Source organism: Oryctolagus cuniculus, chromosome 1, assembly GCF_964237555.1.
Source record: "Oryctolagus cuniculus chromosome 1, mOryCun1.1, whole genome shotgun sequence".
NCBI lineage: Eukaryota > Metazoa > Chordata > Mammalia > Lagomorpha > Leporidae > Oryctolagus > Oryctolagus cuniculus.
The window spans coordinates 119839705-119862450 of record NC_091432.1 but is presented as its reverse complement, the minus strand read 5'-3'; the positions used below and the strand labels follow the sequence as shown (position 1 = coordinate 119862450).

The window sequence follows — 22746 nt, the reverse complement described above, 5'->3', positions numbered from 1 at the left end:
TGGTGTGCAGTGAGGCGAAGGCCCATCAATAATGCATGGCTACACGAGTAAGCAGTGTGATAACCACTTATTTGGGAAGATGTAATCAGGCCCATTCTGAGGGTGGATGTTTGTGCGTGTGCGCCTGACTACTCCCCAAACACAGCGCCCTGCCCCCCTCGCCAGCACACCCTCTCATCTAGAATCCCAGAGCACTGGAGGACCGCCCACCCTGGAACCCCCTGGTGAGCTTTGGAAAGTCCCGATGGGGTGGGCACTTTGGCCTGCTGGGTTTGATTCCCGGCTGCAGCTCCTGAGTGCTGTGGCTCGGGGGTGGAGGGTGCAGCAGGTGATGGCTCAAGTAATTGGGATCCTGCCATCCCATGGGGAACACCTGGTTTGAGTGCCCAGCCTCTGGCTTCAGCCCTAGTGGTCAGGCTGTTGCAAGTATTTGGGGAGTAAACCAATGGATGGGACTTTCTCTCTAATAATTTTTTCTTTTAAATATTAAGTTCTGCTGCCCAGGGTACAACTCTAGCGATGGAGCTTTGGCTAGCTGGGGTGGCCTGGCAAAAGCCCATCTTAGGCCTAGCGACTGCCAGGGCTGGAGGGACCGGCACAGAGCTTCCCTGGGGCTGTCACACTTCCTGGGGGAAGGAACGCTGCTCTCCTATCTCCCTGCTCGGATCCAAGGCGCCTTCCCTAGCCCTTCACCGCCGGGCAGGAGACGAGGCTGGGTCACAGTTCGTTCTGTTCTGAAGCTCCAAGGAGCCTTTTCCAACATTTCCAGCCCTCAGCAAGCTCAGGGAGCCTGAGCGCCTCTGCCTCCGGGGACAGAAAGGGCAGGAGCCCCAGCCCTCGGGAAGGGTGAACACAGGCCCCTTCTCCCAAAGCCCTGGCCCAGTGCAGGCAGATGAAATCCCTGTTGTCAGCAACCAGCTACACCCACCACAGATGGAAAGCCCTCATTAGCCTCCCCTGTGCTCCGCGGCCACGCCCACGCCAAGGAGGCCTGGGCACTAATGAGAGGGTACGGAGGGGGGATGCGGATGCCGGCGGGGGGTCCTCATTGTCCTGCCCAAAAGTACTACTTCCTCCAACCTGGCAGCTCCGGGGCCTCCTGGGGAGGCCTGGCTGGAGAGCACAGGGGCCGTTGGGGTTGGATGAGGCCAGCTTCCTCCCTGGGCCAGGATCCCGGGTGGAGCCGGGGCTGGCAGGGTGGAGTCAGTGATGGGGTATTGGAGGCCCCAAGGGGTTGTTTATCCTCTGGGGAAATGGTCCTGTGGCTGCGAGGACGGGCGGGAGCAGACCTCCCCCAAGGCCAGGTGGCAAGCAGACGGGCGACTCCCCTGAAGTTGGCTGCTGTGAAGGGGCTCTGAATCTTGGCAGAAGCCTGCAGGGGCAGGGGGAGGGGCTCCTAGGCGATACTGTGGGAGGGGGAGGCTCTGCACCATCTGCAGGGGCGAGGCTGTGCTACTGTGCTGACCAGCCCGGGGCTGCCACACTGGCGCCGTGCTTACCCCAGCCTCCAAGCCCCAGGTGCAGAAGTCTGCTCAGGGCTTCCTCTGGGAAACGTGCAAAAGACCCTTTGGGCTGGCTTATCTGTTGTCCGGATGCACTTTCACCCTCTCGCTGAGCACACACACAGCTCACACTTCTGTTGGGCCCCCTGGGGGGCAGGGGCTTGAGCCCCACTCAGCCTGCAGGAAGGCCACAGGCATTCCTCAGGGGGCCTCCAGGGAGCCCTGCCCCTGCTGTGGCTTGTCCAGAGAACAGAAGCCTGAGCCCCTCAATGTGTCTGTGAGAATAACCACTATAGGGCTGTGTGTTCTTAGGCAAGTTACTTGGCCTCTCTGGACCTTTTTCTTTTTTTTGAAAGAGGTCATCCATCCACTGGTTCACTCTCTAAATGGCCGCAGCAGTCAGAGCTGAGCTGATCCTAAGCCAAGAGCCAGGAGCTTTTTTTGGGTCTCCCATGTGGGTGCAGGAGCCCAAGCACTTGGACCATCTTCTACTGCTTTCCCAGGCCACAGCAGAGAGCTGGATCAGAAGTGGAGCAGCCAGGACTCAAACCGGCGCCCTTATGGGATGCTGGCACTGCAGGCAGCAGCTTTACCTGCTACGCCACAGCACCAGCCCCTCTCTGGGCCTCTTTGTAACCAATGCTCACCCACCATCCTAACTGCCAGTCCCATGGCCAGTCTTGGGATCGTTGTGGGGCCTCCACTGGGACAGTCAGTGTCTGTGGAGCTCTGTGCCCGGCACTGTGGGGCCACGCTCCAGGTACTGAACTGCCCGCCCTTCCTGTCACTACAGATCCCTGGGCAGGAGCCGCGGGTCCCCAGCCACACTGCAGAATACAGTGGGAAAGCGCGGGCGGAGTCGCTGGAGCTGCTGGAGAGCAATAAAGCTGCCTTGGCCTGGAGGGGCTGCCCTGTCCCCTGCCAAGTGTCAGAGGCCTGGCTTGCCGCTCTGGCTTGCCTCCCGCTCACCGAGGGACCTGGAACAAGTCCCTTTCTTGGTGCACCTCAGTTTCCGGAACTGTGCAATTGGGATAATAGTAATGTTTACCTGGGATTAAATCAGCCAGCAGATGTGAGATGTGACAGTGCTTTGTTGAAAAAAAAAAAAAAAAGTTGAAACGGAAGAAACTGCAGATCCTGTCTGGGTGGGAGAGTGGCGCCTGCCTGGTGTCCTCCCCGCCTTGTCCTGAACAGGAGGGAGCAAATGACAGGACCTTGTTGGCCCCCAGACAACAGGGACACGTGTGTGAGGGATTACTGCTTGTGCTGCTGCTGTCGTCATAGCACAGGGAATTCTGCATTTTATGAAGCACGTCCACCGCTGTCTGCCACCAACCCTGCCCAGCCTGCCACCCCCGCCTGACCCCTCGCTCTCTCTGCAGTGCCACCCGATGACCCCGTCATCCTGGGAGGGCCGGTGATCAGCCTGCGGGCGGGTGACCCCCTCAACCTCACCTGCCACGCAGACAACGCCAAGCCGGCCGCCTCCATCATCTGGCTTCGAAAGGGCGAGGTCATCAACGGGGCCACCTACTCCAAGGTGAGGGGGTGGGGTGGGGGTGGGGGTGGGGGAGGGGAGGCTCTCCCTCTGTCCCCTGCAGGCCTTTCTGTTACATTTCCCTTCTCTTACTCCTCGTCTCTGCATCTTTCTCTCTCTGTCCCTTTTTTCTGTCTCCTGCCATGACTCTCCCACTAGTTGTCTGACTAGCCTTCTTAAAAAGCTGTTTGTTTCCTGGAGAGAGAGAGAGGTCTTCCATGTCCTGGTTCCCTCCTCAAATGTCTGCAACAACCAGGGCTGCGCCAGGCCAAAACCAGGAGCTGACAACTCAACCTGGGGCTCCCACAAGGATGACAGGGATCCAACGAATTGAGCCATCCCTGCTGCCTCCCAGGAGGCACATTAGCAGGACGCTGGGGTCAGGAGTGGAGCCGGGACTCGAACCCAGGCACTCCACTGTGGGATTCCAGCGTTCCAAGGGGTGTCTTAACTGGTGCACCAAACGCCCACCCCCATCCTGTCTGTCTGTCTTTTTTTTTTTTTTTTTTTTTTTTTTTTTGACAGGCAGAGTGGACAGTGAGAGAGAGAGACAGAGAGAAAGGTCTCCCTTTGCCGTTGGTTCACCCTCCAATGGCCGCCATGGCCGGCGTGCTGCGGCCGGCGTACCGCGCTGATCTGATGGCAGGAGCCAGGTGCTTATCCTGGTCTCCCATGGGGTGCAGGGCCCAAGCACTTGGGCCATCCTCCACTGCACTCCCGGGCCACAGCAGAGAGCTGGCCTGGAAGAGGGGCAACCGGGACAGAATCCGGCGCCCCGACCAGGACTAGAACCCGGTGTGCTGGCGCCGCAAGGCGGAGGATTAACCTACTGAGCCGCGGTGCCGGCCCCCATCCTGTTTTTCTTTACCAAATCTGGGGAGCTTTCCAGAGCTATCAGGTGAGGTTGTTTATTCTGCCCTTCCCCATGTGCCTGGGCTAGGGGCCAGGACTTGCCAAGTGCTTATGGTATCCAGCCCATAAGCACTTGGCAAGTCCTGGGCTCTGCCGTGCCCACCCACAGGAGAGCTTTTCTAATTCTCACAAGGTACCATGGGCTTCACGTGCCCTGAACTGGCCCTTGTGTTGATCATGTTTTATGTGTTCTGTATTTTCCAAGGCTTTGACATCTTGGGGCCTTGTAGAGCCAAAAAGGGACTGCACCCCCAGGGTCCGTGAAGCCCGGAGGCCGGGACACCATGTGCCCAGTGCACGCCTTTCATACACAGAGCCCTGACTCAGAGCCCACACCCCAGCTGCCTCCCTGTATCAGCTGCCTCACTCCAGGACACCTCCCGTGCTCGGCACCTCCCCAGGGCTAGGGGTCAGACAGCTGTGGACCACCCCACAGCCCACTGACAACAGCTGTCTGATCCCACCCTGTTCAGCTGCCTGCCCCTCGTTCCTTCCCTGTCCAACCACCGTAAAGGCCCTGCCCTTGTCTCCCTCACTCCCTCTGCCCACCTCTCCTCCCCCCCCACCCCATGTGGCCATCAGTGGCCTGCTGAGCGCCTCCTCCAGGAACTGTGAGTATCAAATCTTAGAGCCTCACCATCTAATCGGTATCCTCACCAAAGCTGGATGAAAACAGAAGCCAGGGTGCACCTTGAAGCAGCCTCCCAGGGCTGCCCCCAGGGAGGTTGTGCACAGGCCTGGAACAGACGTGAGAGCTACAGGGACCTTGGAGGAAGGCTTGTCCCGTCTCTTGTGTCTACAGCAGAACTGGGGGAAGCAGTTGCCCTGAGCTGTCAGCGGGCACCACTGGGGCTGGCACTGTAGCTTCATGCGCCCCATCCTGTCTCTTTCCTGTGCTCCTCCCATTGCTCAGACAATGGGTAGCCGCCACATGAGCTCTGAGCTGCAGCTGGGCCAGAGGAACACAGTCCCTGGGTGCTGAAACTGGGGTTCCAAGCCCCCAGAACCCTCCTCTCCCCAGCTCTCCTGGGCTTCAGAGAGTGGGGCAGTGTATAACCTGTCCCCCAGTCTTCACCCACCACTGGCTCTTCTTCCAGGACCCTGGAAAGCTAAGCCAGACCTTTGCTCTCAGAACTTGGCCCCCACCCAGAGCCCAGGGCAAACTCCCTCCCTTTCTTCTGCAGGAATCCAGGTGGGGTTAGGGGAGCAGCCTTGGGAGACAGATTCTTGGCTGGCATCCAGGACTGGAGCCAGGCGGTGCTGTTATGAACTGCAGACAGAAGACCCAGGGAGTAGCCATCCAGAGACAGTGAAAGGGGAGGGAAGTGTTCTCCTCCCAGGCAGGTGCCTATCTAGCCCCTCCCTGAAACTAGGCCACCCTAGGCCCTGCCCAGAGTTACATCCTGCAGAGCACATGGTATGACTCATCTGGTGAGAGGTCAAGGTCACCCTACAGGACCTGTCCCAGGGCCACCTGGACCCCAGCATGGTGTCCCCAGCCTACTGTGAAGGCCCCTGAGGGAAACTGCATGGAGCCACTGGAGACCAGGAGGGGGCCCTCTGCCCTCCACCCCCAAGGGCCACTGGGGAACCCCGGCCCCTTCCCCTGGGGAAGAAGACAGGCAGACAAAGTGCCCTCTAGCCCTCCCCAACCCCGTGCAGGCTGGCCATGCCTCTGAGACGTGCTGCCCTGGTGGCCTGGGTGTCAGCGTGAGCGCCGTTGTTGGGCGGGGCCCTTGGCACTGCTCACCGGGGACTTCCAGGGGAGTGTCTGGCTGCAGAAGCCCTGGGCCGAGGCAAGGCCTCTCTGGAGGTCTCCTGGGCACATGGCCATGGGAGCACAACTGAGCTCCTCTCTTGTTCCTCTGGCTTCTCAGGGCCAGACACCACAGTGGAGGCCACAAGGCATTCGTCTGAGAAACCAGAGACCTAAAGCCGGCAAGAAAGCCTGTGTTTGGAAGAGGAGAGGAGACTATGGGCCGGACCCAGAGAGAAGCCTTCCCCAAGGGCCAGCTTCCTGGCCCCCCCGCCCCCCTCCCCCCCACTAAGCCGGGAGGAGGAGGCGGCTCTGAGCCTGGTGTGTGCAGCAGGCAGGAGGACTGCTTGGCCTTACACAGGTAGCACCTCGCAGCCCCGCCACCCCATGACCCCTCTGCCTCCTCCTCTGCACCTGCCTGGGGACCACCCTCTGGGCTCCACGGCCTCTTTTGAGCCCCTGCTCAGAGCAGCTCTGGAGAACCTGCCCCTAGGAAATGGATGGATGCCCACTCCCACGGCCACACTCCCCACTACACCCACGCCTGTCCCCTCTGTCTGGCTTAGACAGCCTCTCACTCAACCCTGGCTGTGAAGGGCACCCAGGCTGGCGCTAGGGCTCAGGCTCTGTCTGGATCCATCCCCAGGCTGCTGGAGAGGAATGAGAAAAAAAAAATAATAATAAGGGACATGGTGGGGGGGGGGTTGCAGAGCGGAGGCCTGGTTGCCAGGCAATCAGGCCGCTGCAGGACTGCCTAGGCTGTTTGCATAGCAATGAGCTTCCAGGGTGGGGGCACCTGCCCACCACATTCCCTCCAACCACCCATCTCAGAGGGCCCAGCCTGGCTGTCCAGTACCCAGCATGCGCTCTGCCCTCCCCGGGCCCAGCCTCCCAAACCACTGCTGGGAAACCAGAAGTGAACCCTGGCTCCTGCTTCCTGGGACAGGGTGCAGGTGTACAGGCAGGAAGCCTGTCGGATCTAGAATGAGCCAGGCCTCACAGTCACGGGAGCAGTAAGGACACAGGCCAGAAAGCAGGTGCATGCACAGAGACAAGAGAGGGACAGAAACCCACCTACGGAGAAAGATGCCCGGGTGCGCTCATTCTGGGCGCAGGACAGCAGCCCAGGGACTCGCAGGCTGAGCCTGCAGTGTCCTGTGCCTGCCACGCTGGAGGTGCCAGAGACTAGAGGCCTCCCATTACTAATTGACTCCCCAGAGCCGATTTGCACCCTAGTGACGGTTACCAAAGCAGAAGATGGGGGGGGGGGGTTGGGGAGACAGTGCCCAGGGCCTGTCCCCGGAGCCCAGCTCAGTGAGGGAACAGGAGTGAGGAAAAAGGGAGGCAGGGTCATGGAGCTGGCAGAGAAGCGGAGCGGCTGGGTCAGGAATCATCCCACGGCAGAACGGTCCACCTGGACAGCACCTGCAAGGCCACCGAGTCCAGAGGCTTTGTTTTCATATGACAAAAGTGACCATCAGGGGAGATTTTTCAAAGAAGAATGAAGCAGCCGGCGCCGCCATAGCTCACTAGGCTAATCCTCTGCCTGTGGCGCCAGCACACCGGGTTCTAGTCCCAGTCGGGGCGCCGGATTCTGTCCCGATCGCTCCTCTTCCAGTCCAGCTCTCTGCTGTGGCCTGGGAGTGCAGTGGAGGATGGCCCAAGTGCTTGGGCCCTGCACCTGCATGGGAAACTAGGAGAAGCACCTGGCTCCTGGTTCCTGGCTTTGGATCAGCGCAGTGCGCCGGCCACAGCGGCCACTGGGGGGTGAACCAACGGAAAAGGAAGACCTTTCTCTCTGTCTCTCTCTCTCACTGTCCACTCTGCCTGTCAAAAAAAAAGAAGAAGAAGAAGAATGAAGCAAAAGAAATGAGAACAAAGAAAGAAAGGAGACCATCAGGAAGAAATGGGAGGTGGAGGAAAACCAGGGTACAGACAGGCGCCCCAGCCGGCCTGCCTCCCTGCCCACAGTGCTCCCTTGGGATGCTGCCCTGCCTCTGGGGTTCCCCACTCCAGGGGGCCGGGGGAAGGTGCTCAGGGCCTTCCTGGGGCATGCGGCGCCCCATGCTCTCCCTTGTTTAATAAACACATCTCCCCTTCTTCTCTAATTAGGTGGAACAAACAGTTTGAACCAGAATTTTTATTTCCCAGAAAAGCTCCCGGCCCGGACCCAGTAAATATGTCATTAGTCATTGTGGCGAGGCAGACAAGCACGTCGGATCGGGGAGGAGGGAGGCATCCGAGGGCCTAATTAGAGCCCCAGCTCCCAGCTCCCACCATCACCACCATGCCCGGGGCCCATTACCCAGAGAGACTCCTGGCAGAGTCACACTTCTGCAAATGTCCTTTGTTAGCATCCCTGGAAAAGTCCGGAACAAGAGATGGAAGGACAATGCCCGTCCCCCTCCTCCCAACCCTCCTCACCCAACTCCTTTTGTGGTACGCTAGCCCCTGGCCCTCGCCCTGTTACCTCCAAGACTGCCCCGAGGGCTGCTGGCACTGGCTACTTCCCAATCTTCCAGCACTGCTCTCGGGCCTGGCTGCGAGGCCTGGGGCCACCTCCTCCCATCATCCCCGGGAAAGAAACGGCTATGAGACCTCAGCCAACAGGGCCTGCCCGGAGCCCAGGCCCTGCCCGTGTTACAGTGGGCAAGAGAAAGCCCGGGGCCTCCACCTGCTCTGTGGCTCTCTCTAGAATGTCTAGCCTTGGCTTGCCCAAAGCGGGATACACCGATGTAGACTAAGGCTCAGCCAGGTTTACGCGGTGCTGGAGGCCACGGCAGAGAAGGACCAGAGGGCTGGCTACGTGTGGCTGGACCTCACTGGGGGCTGCTTCATTTTCCTCACCATTCCCGCACCCCCAGCATCTCGGGGAAGTGGGCAGGGTGTCATAGCTCAGGGTCGCAGCCGGCTCTGCCCAGCAAATCCCTGACTCCCTTGAGCTCAGGTTTCTCTTTTGCACAGTAGCAATAACGCCCCCTGCGCCGCAGGGCCCTGGTGAGAATTAGACCATGCTGTTGTGAGTCCAGGGAGGGTTTCAGGAAGTGGGGTCCCTTAGTCTATCCCTTCACTCCAATCAGGGCAAAACAAGACTGCATCCAGCACCCTGCCCTGGAGGGAGTTAAGTGTTTGAGGGCTGAGCCGATCCCCACCTGGAAGTGCCCCCGACCCTGCCCCTCCCAGCACACCTGCCTTAGTGCCCCAGATTGGTGGGGAGGTAGCTGAAAAGGGTGGTGGGGGCACCCGCTTCTGGATGACACTGCGGAAAAGCAACGAGGGTGGAGACCAGTGGCTGCGGGACTTGTGTCTGTTCCCAGGCCCTCGGTCACTGAGCGCTCCACCCAGGTGCTCGAGACCACAGATGTCTGCTCGCTCCGGAGGATCCTTCCCTGCCTCTCCCAGCCCCTGGGGACTCCTGGCGTCCCTTGGCTTGTGGCTGCCTCACTCCAGCCTCTGCCTCCCCCTTCACACAGCCTCCTCCTCTGTCTCTTTGCTTTCTCTTAAAAAGGCTGCACAGTCTTTGAGTTGGATCCCACTGTAAATCCAGGATGATGTCATCCTGAGGTCCCTAATGGATTACTGGCAACCAGTCTGCAAAGACCTACTTTCCTATTCAAGTTCTGAGGTCCTGGGTAGACAGGAATGTGGGGGGATTACAGCTCAACCCACAACAGGGCCCTGGTATTTGCTTTACCTCCAACGAGAAGGGTGAGTGTGGTCCAGTCCTGAAGTCCCCCTCAGCCTTACCTGTCTCCTCCCATGTCAAGTGGGAGATGGCGGCACCTGTCCTGCCTACAGCTTGGTTGAGGTTCTGATGAGGTCAGAAAGTGAAATGACACGAGAAGTAGAAAGGGCTCGTATAGGGTGCCGTGGTGTAATAGGCTAAGCTTCCTCCTGCAGTGTCAGCATCCCATATGGGCGCCGGTTCCAGTCGCCTGCTGCTGTACTTCTGACCCAGCTCTCTGCTATGGCCTGGGAAAGTAGTATTAGATGGTCCAAATGCTTGGGCCCCTGCACCTGTGTGGGAGTAGCAGAAGCAGCTCTGAGCTCCTGGCTTTGGCCAGGCCCAACCCTGGCTGTTGCAACCATTTGGGGAGTGAACCAGAGGACGGAAGACCTTTTTCTCTGTCTCTCTCTCACTGTCTGTAACTCTACCTCTCAAATAAATAAATAAATCTTAAAAAAAGAAAAGTATAGGTAAGTAATCAAGAGGTCAGTGTACACAGAATCTTCCTGCGTCCCCACACACCCTCGCCTGCCCCTCCCACCGTGCCAGACAGAAGACTGGCACCACTCGCTTCCTGCACTCAGACTCACCAGGATGGCAGAGGTGGAACAGATGTGCATTCGTTTCCATTCATTGCTTTTGTGCCTTTGGCCTACTTGTCCAGGTCGGTTTGCATACAGGATGACAAACTCATTCCCTCTTCCTTCCACAGTCCAGTGCTCAGCCAGGCCAGGCAGCCATGGGTGACGCCAGACTGGTCCCCCTGGCTCACCTGAGCTGACCCCCTCTGTCCATGGCTCGCCTTTCCCCTCTCTGAGCTGGGACCCCACCCTCTCCTAGACACACAGGCCATCCCAGGCTGGTGACACAAATGCTTCTCTCCCTTCCCCGCCCCCAGACCCTGCTGCGCGATGGCAAGCGTGAGAGCATCGTCAGCACCCTCTTCATCTCCCCTGGCGACGTGGAGAACGGGCAGAGCATCGTGTGCCGCGCCACCAACAAAGCCATCCCCGGAGGAAAGGAGACCTCGGTCACCATTGACATCCAGCGTGAGTACCAGAGGGCCCTGCCAGGCCTGGGGTGGGAACCACCGGCAGCCCTGCCCATGCGTGACCGGGGCCACTGGGGCTCGGCCGGTGGGTGTGTACAGAGCTGAAGGGCCATGCTGTCCTTCTCACTGTCGTGTGAACCACCTCATTTGCAAACTACATTTCCACACCTCTACAAGGTGGAGCTTCCACACGGGTCAGTGTGGCCAGCTGCTGGCCTAGCCAGATGGCCCACCACCCTCTGTGGGTGAGGGAGTCAAGGCCAAGTGCTGGGGTCTGAAGGGCACTAAGGGCTCCAGGACAGGAGAGCAGCGCTGGGCACTGTGGAGGGTGTCCTGGGCCACCCCCATGGCAGGGTTGGCCAAGGACATAGAGGAAGAGGAAGAAGATCAGCTGCCAGGCAACTCATGCTTTTTTATTTTTTAATATTTATTTATTTTATTTGAAAGGCAGAGTTACAGAGAAAGAGAGAGTTACACAGAGAGAGAGAGATCTTCCATACACTGGCTCACTCCCCAGATGGCCGTAACAGCTGGAATTGTGCTGATCCGAAGCCAAGAGCCAGGAGCTTTCTCCAGGTCTCCCACACGGATGCAGGGGCCCAAGGACTTGGGCCATCTTCTACTGTTTTCCCAGGCTATAGCAGAGAGCTGGATCAGAAGTGGAGCAGCCAGGACTCGAACCGGTGCCCACATGGGATGCTGGCACTGAAGGCTGGGGCTTTAACCTGCTGCGCCACAGCGACGGCCCCAGCTCATGCTTTTCATGAGCTTTGTCTCATTGGACCTTTACCATGATCACTTGGGAGGCATATGACTATGGTCCCTATCTGGGGAAACAGGCATAAAAAGGCTGATCAGACTTGCCCAAGGCCATTTCCAGGCCCACCCCACCTACCTTTCCAGAGCCCCCCCCCCAGCAACCTCTCTCTACTCCACATGGTTGGTTAGGATCAATCTCGACCATAACCATACTTTCCACTCCCACCAGCACGGCCTTCCAAAAGTCAGCCAAAGGAGACTCTTAAGGACATCCTAAAAGTCCCCTGAGTGCCATACACTCAGAAGTGGACATCTTCTCCCTTAGATCGGGAAGGCACCGCCACCTGGGGCTGCCTGACCATAAAGCTATGAATGACAAGGTTGGAGCTACAGGCTGTCATTCATGACCTCCTTAGCATTTCATTCATTTTAAAGCAAGTGCATAGGGCCAGCGTCTTGTGGCATAGCAGGTAAAGCCGCAACCTGCAACGCTAGCATTCCATACGGGTGCTGCTTCATGTCCCGGCTGCTCCACTTCTGATCCAGCTCTCTACTAATGTACCTGGGAAAGCAGCAGAGGAGATCCAGGGATCTGGAGCCCTGAGGGTTTCAGGAACCTGTCTTGGCAGCCAGACAGCCGAAGTTCCCACCTCGGGTCTAAAATCTTGGCTGACATTGTGTGGATTCTAGAGGGCGGAAGAGGAGGTTATAGAGGTAGCTGGGCTCTAGACACCCAGACACAAAGGTTGAGCTCTTGGGGAAAACTTTGTCTTCTCTATTCTGCCACAGCCATTAGCAAACCCCCTGACCCTCCATACACCTGTACCTCCCCCCACAACTGCTCTCCCACACACACAGACCCAAGGATTTTTCTTTCATTCCCCATTCAATAAAAGCCCTGAGCAGCAGAGCTGTTGTCAAACCTAGAACAAGGGAGATGGAGCTACTGGGAACTGGCGCTGGGACTAGGACCAAGGGAGTGAGGAGCCTGGATTGTAACATTTAAGGAAGTGCTTACTCTGAAGGTCCCATGAGTACACGGTGGGCCCTGATGAGGAGGGCCTCCTTAAATGTTGCACCCTGGATTCCACCCTCCCCTGGCCCTGGCACTCAGTGCTACCTGCTTCTGCCTGGGAGGAGCTAGGACTTGGAACTTAGGCCCCACGGTTAAGAGGAGGCAGATGCTGCAGGGTCAGATGCTCCAGCTCCAACAGCCATGAACTGGGTTGGCCTAAGCTCGTCAGTTTGTTCCGAGGAACTCCACTTCCCAGTCTGGTTTGACCAAGTGATGTTCAAGATCCCTTCCTGCTCTGGGACAGATCATGGATGAGCCCCAAGTCAAATCAGAGAGGGGTGAGGGTGGGAGACACCAGACACCCAAGCCTCCTACTTCCCGGTCACCTTCCGCAGTCACTGTGCAGCCCCGTCCTCTGTGCCAGCTGGACGATCCCTTGCAAAAGAAACAACTTAGGTGGCTCCTTGAGACAGCAGCCCCGGCCCTGGGGGGAGATGGGAAGAAGCAGTGTTCCTGCTCCTGGGCACTGTCCATCACCCAGGAGAGCCTCCCCGCCTGCAACAAGAAAGCCATCATCAGGAGCCCAAGCCCAGCGCGCCCCCCAAAGGCACCCTCCAGCAAGAGCCTCCCCTCGCCATGGTGCGCAGGCGCCAGGGTCTGCCTCCTGCATGTCTTTCCAACGACATCTGAGCCACACTAGGCGAGAGGCTCAGAACCCAGGTGCCTCGTTTCCTAGGTGGGGCCCCTACTTGGCAGTGGCAGTTCTTCCTGGATGGGACACTTCCTGAGTGACACCGACCTGGTTAGTTAACTTCTCCGTGCCTCGGTTTCCTCCTGTGTACACGGAGGTAATAATGCTCACCTCCGAAGGCTGTAGTGAGGACGACATCCAATCACTGGTGTCAAGCCCTAGCAGCGTGCCTGACCCCTGGTGAGCCCTCTGCACGCACCAGCTGCTCCCGCCACTCCCAGTCGTAGGTGGCAGGGGAGGACTCATCACGCAGCTGCCCCAGCCCCCTGTCTCCTGTCTTGGGGGTGTCGTCTCTGTGCCTGGCAAGCCAGAGCACACCCTCTCTCCTCCCCCACGCTCCTCCTTGCTTGTGCATTCAGGGAGCGTCCAGCTGCTTTCTGCGGACACCACGGGCTGGATCAGAACTGCCGTTGCAAACCCGCTCATTTTCTCAGTCAACCGAGAAGCATCCAGACTCAGCAAAAGCACATTTGTTGTTTGTTTCCCTTGGTCTTTCTATGTTACTCAACGGAAGACAAAGCCCCCAGATTGAGTAATGGGAGGGAAGGCTTAACGCCCCCAAAGCCTCGCCACATCTGGACTCTGGGCCCAGCTGCCAAATTTCGAATGGATGTGCTAGCAAATCACTGAGTCATGAAGTTTCTCTCTCCCCACTCCCCTCCTCCACGCAATACTTCCTCCAAACACACACACATGCACGCACACACGCATGCTGCTGACGGAGACACTGACAGACTCAGCTGGAACATCTGTCCCCCGGGATCTCAGCTCCACCAGCTACATCAAAGCTGCCCTCCTGTGTGTTATGCAGCCGACATCGCAAGTGGGATTGAAATCATGTTTAATAGTTGGCTATGACATAAACTATTTATACCTCCGGAGCTCAGCAGACTCCTGAAAATTCATATTCTGCACATCAAGAGGACAGGGCAGCAGCGAAGGGAGACCTAGGCCTGGCTCTGTGGGGAGACTGGCAAGTGTGGGACCCCCACCACCAGGGCCCACGCTCCTGGGGCCCTTCAGGACACACTGGATGACGAGGATATTGCAAAGAGGGGAGGAAGGGGCAGGATAAGGTCCTCCTGGGGTGAACTGAGGGTAGCAGATATGGGGCAGAGCTTCAGGCAGTAGAATGTCCTCCAACAGGTGCTCACTGTGCCACGCTGCCTCCCAAAAGCTCATCACTTTGTAAAGGACACTCTGGTGAGGGACAGGCCACCTGGAATGGTCCCCCAGGGCTTTTGTTTTAAGATGCATTTATGTAGTTATTTAAAAGGCAGAGAGAGAGCGCGCGCTATGATCTTACATCTGCTGATTTGTTCTCAAAATGTTTGCAACAGCTGAGGCTGGGCCAAGCCACAGCTAAGGAGCTAGGAGCTGGGAGCCAGGAGCCAGGAGCCAGGAACTCTATCTGGGTCTCCTACATTGGTGGCAGAGGCCACTATCCACTGCCTTCCCAGGAGCATTAGTAGTGAGCTGTATCAGAAGCAGAGTAGCCTGGACTCAAACTGGCACTCCGATACGGGATGCCCTTGTCACAAGCTGTGACTCAACCCACTGGGCCACAATGCCTGTCTCTGTCCCCCAAGTTCTGTGGCACATCCCTGAGTCTCTTGACCTGGCACTCCCCACCTCCTCCGGCTGAGTTAGACTGAGGTCCTCCACCCCCAGTGTTGGATTTCATAACACGAGGACACGGGCCAGCCACATATTGGATCCACATGGCCATTCCCCAACCCTGGCGCCCCAGGGTGTGCTTTTCCAGCCACAGCCAGGCACAAGTCGGCAGCCAGCCCTGCACGGAGAGTCTGGACTCCTGACTCAGCCTTGCCTGGACTCCTGCGGACAGCAGTTAGGGAGGGTTCCCGGGGCTCCCACAGTTGGAGCTCTCCTGGGATGAGGGAGGCAAGTCCACGTGGGCATCCTCATATTTGCAACCTCTTGAGCTATGCTTTCAAAAGCAAGATGGAGATGGCCAAATCACTTCTCCAGTCATTCTCCAGCCTCTCCAGTAGCACCTGCTTCCTGATTTATGGATCCCTATGGACACCAAGGAAGCCCCGGTGGGTTCCTCCCATGCCCTGCCCTGTGCCTGGCACTGGGGAGCCCCAGCCGGCGGTGAAAGTGGGGAGGGTGGCCAGTAGTCAAATGGGTGCTTCCTCTAGGGTCGAGCAGGCTCAGCTCACAGCCGGGGATTGTGGTTATACCTCTCTATGGGTCTGACACAGGGGCAAGGCTGGGCAGGCTAGAATCTTAACCCTCTGTGGTCCACACTGGGGACCACAGAGGGGTCAGTATTTTCCCCAACGGCCTCTGGGTGGCTGGCTCCTGCACTTCATCTTCAGAAAATGAGCTAGAAAGCAGCCATGGCCTCCAGCCACATGCTCTGCCTGTCAGGGGACTGGCCTCAGACAGGTGCCCAGGACCCCGGCTCAGCCGTGAGACCCACCCTGCCCTCCAAATTCAGCCTGGAGTTGAACTCCAACCAGACCTGTGGGCCATGGCCAGCAGGAAGGACAGGTGCTGGCTTGTCCTCTCCCCTCCCCCTGGGAGCACCAAGGCCTGGCAGCCGCAGGGAACCCAGCAACACAAGTGATCCAGCCTCTGGAGGAGGTCCAGGGCTGGCCGCCGAAGTGCTCCCCTCTCGGCAGAGCCAGGCCGAGCCAAGACCATTCCCGGGGCTGACGTCCCTCTGTGTCTCCTCTGCGGGCCCTCAGCTCTACGTCCATCTTTCTGCCTCGCAGCAGTATCTGCTTCTCCTCACCTCTTTTCTCCAATCCGCATTCCTTTGCTTGGACTTTCTCCCCAACATGCCATGGGTTCTGTCTGTGCTGGCTTTCCCCCGGGCTTCTCTGCTCTCAGTGTGAAACCTTTGCCTGTCGAAGTCTCTGGACATCTGTCGGTCTCTCTGCTCCCTGCGCCTTTTTCTTTCTTCTCTCCCTCTGCATTTCTGAGTCTGGTGTTGCACATCTGTCTCTCTGCCTCTCTCTCTCCCTCGGTCTCCCTCTGTGGTTTCCACTTCTCCACTCTCTCCTCTGTGCCCCTCTCTGGCTGCCTCCAATCCAACTGCGCCCTCCGTCGGCTTTCACGTCTCTGCTTCCTGTCTCCCGGTGTCTCTCCCTCTCTCTGACTTCCTGTCTCCTTCCCCTCCCATCGTGTGGCACCCCAGAGCTCAGCTGCTTATGATGAATGAGAAGCCAAGCCCCAGCCCAGGGAGCGGAGGGCCTGGTGACGACAGCCAGGGCTGACAAAAGGATCTCAATGCCACTTTCAAGTGAACAGATGCCCCAGGACCTTTACACAGAGATAACAAACAGACGTTTCAAAGACGGACAGTTTGCATTGAGATAGGGCTGAGTCCCCGCTCACCCCGTGCCCCCAGGACACTGCACCTCTCCTGCTGATGAGTCTTGTTCTACCCAAAACCGGAAGCTGGGCAGCAGCTCCTGAGGCCCTGGCCGCCCGTCCACTTCCACACCAGACCTTGCCGCCCCCCAGGGCTCTGATCCCCCTCCACCACGGTCTGAGGCAGGCACCTCCAGGGATGGGAGGAGCCTCCTGCTAAGACCCCCCTTCCCCCCATCTTCTAGGGTAGGGTCCCAAGGTGGTGGGGCTCTCTGGCTTTTCCTCTCCATATAAGCCAGGGGTCTCCCGGCAGCCATTCTTCACACCGTCTGCAGATGACTGTCCTCTCTCTCCAGACCCCCCACTTGTCAACCTGTCAGTGGAGCCGCAGCCAGTGCTGGAGGACAACGTGGTCACGTTCCACTGCTCTGCCAAGGCCAACCCGGCTGTCACCCAGTACAGGTGAGCATCAGTGCTGCAGGGGCACCGCCTGGCCGCCCGCCCTGCACCCCGTCCTGTCACATGCGATGTCACCTGCCAGGCTTCCGTGTCTTGTTCCCTCCTCCTACACCTGCCCACCAGCTGGCCAGCAGGCTTCTTCCTTCCCTTCACGCTCCTGCACTTCTGAAACCAGGGAGACAGCCTCGGGACACGAGTTCAAGCAAGCAGGAAGAGCAGAAGGATCAGAGCATGATCCAAGCACGTGCTGGTCACACGCACCTGGGCAGGGTCGGAGGGCGCCCGAGATCACACAGACCCGGGGCTCCGGCGTGTCTCCCGCTCGCTGCACTGATAAAGGCACCTGCCTTTTGCATGCCTGTCTCTGCCTTTTAACCGAGTTTCTTGAATTGCAATTTAGTCACTTACGGCTCTCAGCGTGGAGCACGGTGCGTGGCATGAGCCAGGTGCTCCTTAAATGTATCGACAGCAACTCCTCGCTCTCCCCCACCCCCAGCCCTCCCCCCCAGCCACAGCTCTACAGTGCAGCCCAGGTCCCACCCCACACACACACGCACACAAGCCATGGATCTGGGTTATTCAGCTACAGCCTCAGCAGGTGCCAAGGGCCCCAGACTGAGAAAGAAGCCAGTCCAGGGGAAGGGACAGCAGGGAAGACAAGAGGCAGGGTGGCTCCAGCCAACAGAATACAAGGACATGGGCCAGAGTTGCAGGCTGGATGCTGGACAAATGAAATAGTAACTCTCTGCAGTATGGATAATTAAGCAACACAGGACTCAAGGCAGGCAGGGCATCGGGTCTTTATCCCCTAGGGTATTTTGAAATAGGATGCAAACCCATCTGCCCTGTCCAAGTTAGCCGTTCCATGGACTGGAGGCGGAAGGGAGATCAGAACACCTCCAGAGTCCCTTCTGGGCAAAAGACTCCATCTCCAGGGAGTCCCAGGAGGATCCAGGGAAGGTCTAGTCTGGCTGGGGCCAGGCCTCCATCAGAAGTGACTAAAGAAAACCCAGTGAGGCTTCTTTTCTCTGGCTTCCACCCTGCACCTGCCAGGCCCTGGCTTCTCTCGCTGAGTGCTCCCAGCTCCCTGCCCAGGGCCCCTAAACACCAGGCACAACATGCTCAGAAAACACCTCTAATGCCAGTTCCCACGGCATTCCTTCCTTTCCCTCTGCCACGGACCACCTGAGCAAACACCCCCTAACCCTCAGCACCCCCACAGCCATCTCCTGGATACCTGTCGGGCCTCAAAGACCAGCTGCACAAATTCCAACCTCCACTTACCTTCACTGCCCAGCACCAGGTCAGCTGAGGATCTGCAGATGGGAGTCTGGGCAGACAGTAGAGCAGTGCACTAGCAGCCTCCACCCAAAGGCCCAGGACCCCACCCACACCTGCCTTCTGGCCGGTCAGGCCAGGCAAACACACCCACGTCACCCGCCTCCCCAGAGCAGACAGTAATGATGAGCAGAAGGTGTCCACCCATACCCACATGGGGCCAGGTCGTGACGAAGCTCTTGTGGCCAATGTTAGCACCTGGAGAATCTGGGTGAAGGAGGTGGCCATGACTGGAGCTAATCTAACTCTCCTGTCATTTTGGAGTTTATTTTTCTCTTTTTTAAAGATTTGTTTATTTAATTGAAAGGCAGAGTTACAGAGAAAGAGAGGGGAGATGGAGAAGGAAGTTCCATCCATTGGTTCACTCCCCAAATGGCCATAACAGCCAGGGCTGAGCCAGGCAGAAGCCAAGGGACCAAGAACTCCATCCGGGTCTCCCACGTGGGTGCAGAGGCCCAATCGCTTGGAACATCTCCTTCTGCTTTCCCAGGCGCATTAAAGAAAGCAGAGCAGCTGGGACTTGAACCAGCGCCCGTATAGGATGCCAGCCTTGCAGGCTGTGGCTTTACCCACTACACCACAGCACCAGCCCCTGGAGTTTTCTTTTTCAAGCTAGGAAGTTAATGACTGTGCACAAAGGAGACAAGCACATTTCTCTAGGCCACAGGTGCCCTGAGGGATTCCCTCCCTCCTCACCCTGTCCTGGAGCTCACGGTGTCCTCCAGGGTCAGCCCTGGTGCAGAGGAGGAACCAAGACAGGCAAGGAGGGCAGAGATCCCTGGCCGCCTTCCAATTAGCCCTGTAAATGCTTCTGCGCCACACTGGGCACCCTCCAGGACACCAGAGGCCTTGGGGCTCCTTCCAGCCCCCAGGAAAAGGTGGAAGAGCCTGGGAAGGCAGGAGGGAGAGAGGCCGGGAGGAGAGGAGGCAGCAGGTGCCTGTGCCCACCCACACCCACTGAGCCCCTGCAGGCTGGGAGGCCTCCTCCCACACCAGCTGCTCCTTCTCCATGCCACCTTGGGATGCAAAGAAAAAGCCTTAAGCAGATCTCACCACAGAAGCGCGCTGACCAGACTGCAGGATCTGACCCGGATTGCCTCCTGCCTGCTCCACCCACCTGCCTATCTTCAGCCCTGCTGAAGGTGGGTGGGCGTGGGGGCTGCCCCACCAGCTGCACCCAGGGGCAGGAGTCCAGGCCAGCAGCGCAGGCCCAGGCATAGCCCGAATATTCTGCCTGGCTTCTGAGCCCTCACCTCTGGGGACTCTGGGTATCCCCCAGGCAGACAGAGGGATGGGGTCCGCCATTTGACACGCCCACCTGCCGGCCTCCGGATTCTGTCATGTGAACAATCCTCTTACATTTGTTCAGACCAAAGTAGACATTGATTGTGAACAGCTTAAGCAGACTGCATTTTCAGAGGGGCTGGGAGGTTGGTGGAAGCAGCAAGATAGGGGCTGGGAAGGCGAGGGGCGGAGCCGGAAGGGAGGGGGCGGGACTTGCTCCTGGGCTCTGATACTGAGGGGCGGGGGGCTCGGATGCAATACTATGGGCCTCTGTGCTTCTGGAAGGGACCCCGCGAGGGTCTCTGTGGCGAGACCGGGGAACAGAGGGGAGGGAGAATGGGCGGAGCCAGGTGGCCGGCAGGCGGGTGTCCAGGCGCACCCGGGAAAGCATATCAGCGAAGGCCTCCCTCCTGCCCTCTCCTCCGCCCCAATAGGGCAAGGCCTGGCCTGCAGAGCTCGGCCTGCTGACCCTTCCTTCTCTGGCTCTCGCACGGTGAGCAGAGAGGCCAGCCTGGCTGACATGCGGGGGAACCCCAGAGCTCTCCTGGTCACTCTGCGTCACATGGTGGGGCTCCCCTCCCCTGGGCCCGGCTGGAGGGGGACAATGCCCACCTTTTCCAGGCACCTTGGGGAAGAAACCTGCAGACCTGTCCATCAGACCAAGGCCCAGCCCCAGCCCAGCCTCCTCCCCGAGCCCCAGCACCGGAGCCCCCTTGCTTCAGAGCGTAGAAGGAAAGTGGGGCTGGACACGGGTCCCCAGCTGTGTGTTTGGAACTGAATTCCTCCGCCCCAGGCAGGGGCCGTGCCTAGCTATTAAGTCTGGTCATTAAATTAAAGTTAGAAATGGAAACGACTCATGAATAACTCATAATGGTTTGTGGAGAAGCTCCTTAAGCTCTCAGGGAGCTATGGCTTGCTCTGTTGTGAAACTATAATTGTTATTATTAATCGTGTTCTTAATCATTACTCGATATTAATTCTCGATAACAACCACATGGTGCCAGCCCAGGTGTTCGTGGGACGCAAGGAAGCGGCAGTCTCTCAGGGCCCCAGGGGCTGGGCTGAGCCAAGAAGTGAATGAAGGGCCCCTTGGGGGCCAGGGACAGGAGGGGGGCCAGAGGCAGGGGAGGGGCCAAATGGGGGAGGGAGCCAGAGATGAGGGAGGGGCCAGAGGCAAGGGAGGGGCCAAAGGCAGGGGAGGGCAGAGGTGGAGGTGGGGGAAGCTGTGGTTATCGGAGTCGGGGGTTATGGAGTGGCCAAGGAAGCACCCCAGCTCTGCAAACACCCCAAAACAGGCTTGAGCTGGGGGAAGAACCCTGCTAGCAGTTCTCCGATTTTAAGAAATAAAGTGTTATCTGCACGATTAAACTGGGGGATGCTGAGAACTCTGTCTCCTCGGGGCTATGTAAGGAAAACCCCCACTTCACACTCAGGTGCACACACACACATGCTCGCACTCACAGGTGCACGTGAGCCTTCATATGCATACACACCGTGTGCTCTCAGATGCACACATGAACACTCACACTGACACACACATGTACCCTCACACAGATACACACGGTACATATTACACCCACATGCTCACACTCGCAGATGCACACACATGCCCTCACACACATACACACAACGTATACTCAGATGCACACACACAGACACACACACATCTACAGGGCTTCCGTTGCGCGTGCACACTACAAGCTGCCTGGCCACTGGTCCAGCGCAGTGGTCGTCACCTCAAGGCCAGGGCCACACCAAGCCTGGGCAGCACTGACTTGTGGATGAAAGGACCTTCCTCCCTGCCCCCCTCCAAGCCCCAGCCAATAGAGCTGTGACCTCAGGACCAAGGCCAGGCTGGGAGGGCAGAGGCTGGGCAGGGATGAAAGCCAGAGCCATGCCTAGGAGGGAGGCTGCCCAGACTCTCCAGGGAGAGGGAGCAGGATGGGGGACAGGCTAACGGCAGGCGCAGGGCAGAGCTGAGGGGGAAGACCCCTGACTAATGTCTCTCCTACAGCTGCTCACCTTGTCTGGAAACCCAGCTTCCTGGAGCCTCACAGCCGGGTGTGTGTGAGGGAGTGTATATGTGCATGTGTGTGCACTTGTGTGTATGTGTGTGCAGCTGTCTGCAGGCCCACAGTGGGGTTATCCATCATGTAGCCAGGCAGATGGGCCAACAAAGCACATCACCAACCTACCTTCTTCCGGAATAACCCACTTGTCAAGTGCCACCGTGTACCAAAGCTTCCTCCAGAGTACATGCAGCTCCCCGAGGGACGGCCTTGGCACGCTCGGCCTCTGTTGCAGGTGGGCCAAGCGAGGCCAGGTCATCAAGGAGGCGTCTGGAGAGCTGTACCGAACTACCGTGGACTACACGTACTTCTCAGAGCCCGTCTCCTGCGAGGTGACCAATGCCCTGGGCAGCACCAACCTCAGCCGCACCGTGGACGTCTATTGTGAGTGCCAGGCTGGGCGTGCTGCCCTGGGGGAGCGGGCATGGTGTGGTCTCTGCCTGGGGCTGGAGCAGCTGTGGCTGCATTCTGTGCATGGTCTAGCCATCCCATGTTGCAAGCTGAGAACACTGCACACTTACAGAACGCCCCCTTGTGTGTGTGTGGATTCTTATCAGGACACTGCACACTTACAGAACGCCCCCTTGTGTGTGTGTGGATTCTTATCAGGACCTCGTGCAGGACCCATGGCCCTGTGCCCTACACTTCTGCAGCTTTCCCTCGGCCCCACTGTTATCCACTAAGCTCAGTCTGCTCTTGGAAGGGCCACTCCTTGGCGGCCTGGCCAGACTGTCTGCCACATCCATGGGCCAAGGCCAGGGCTGCAGGCCCACGCGCTGGGCTAGGAGGTCAGAGAGCACCGAGGGGAGTCTCCAGGAGTCCACTCCAGCACTGAGTGGAGGCAAGGGACGCGGGGCCCCGGGCTGGTCTGCTTCAGCGAGCTCGGACAGGAGGCCGAGAGAGGCCCCAGGAAGGATGACCTGAGATGACCAGGTGGGAAGCCCAGAGGGAGGGGGTCCAGGCAGAGAGAGTCCTGCCTCCTTCATGGCACCCCAGAGCCTCCTTGCAAGGGCTGCTGGGACAGCTCAGGGAGCTGAGCCAGATGTGTCAGGCAGCTGCGTTCCAGGTCCTCACCCCAGCCCAAGGCAGGAAGAAGGCCTCCTGCCCCTACACAGGGGTGGGGCTTCCTCAACTTGCCAAGGCCAAGTAGCACGGGGGCTGAAGGCAGGGGATGGGGCAGCCCTGTGGCAAACCCAGGCAGAAACTGAGCCCAAGCACCTTGCTCTTGGGGCTGGTGCTGC

General features: G+C 58.5%; 1 protein-coding gene and 1 long non-coding RNA gene across 5 annotated transcripts in view; one reads left to right on the top strand and one right to left on the bottom strand.

Moving 5' to 3' along the window:
• The window catches only part of LOC138843621 (uncharacterized), a 91423-nt gene extending 69679 nt beyond the window's left edge, over positions 1 to 21744 (bottom strand). The window contains exon 1 of the long non-coding RNA XR_011378575.1: positions 18099 to 21744. This is a non-coding gene — a long non-coding RNA (uncharacterized lncRNA). The remainder of the gene's footprint in view (positions 1 to 18098) is intronic.
• Positions 1 to 22746, top strand: part of KIRREL3 (kirre like nephrin family adhesion molecule 3) — a 577652-nt gene that overhangs the window by 536866 nt on the left and 18040 nt on the right. For all 4 annotated transcript variants that reach the window (XM_051818702.2, XM_051818695.2, XM_051818703.2 and 1 more), the window contains 4 exons: positions 2885 to 3042; positions 10333 to 10483; positions 16712 to 16817; positions 21741 to 21889. In XM_051818702.2, coding sequence (XP_051674662.1) covers positions 2885 to 3042; positions 10333 to 10483; positions 16712 to 16817; positions 21741 to 21889 — 564 coding nt within the window. The remainder of the gene's footprint in view (positions 1 to 2884; positions 3043 to 10332; positions 10484 to 16711; positions 16818 to 21740; positions 21890 to 22746) is intronic.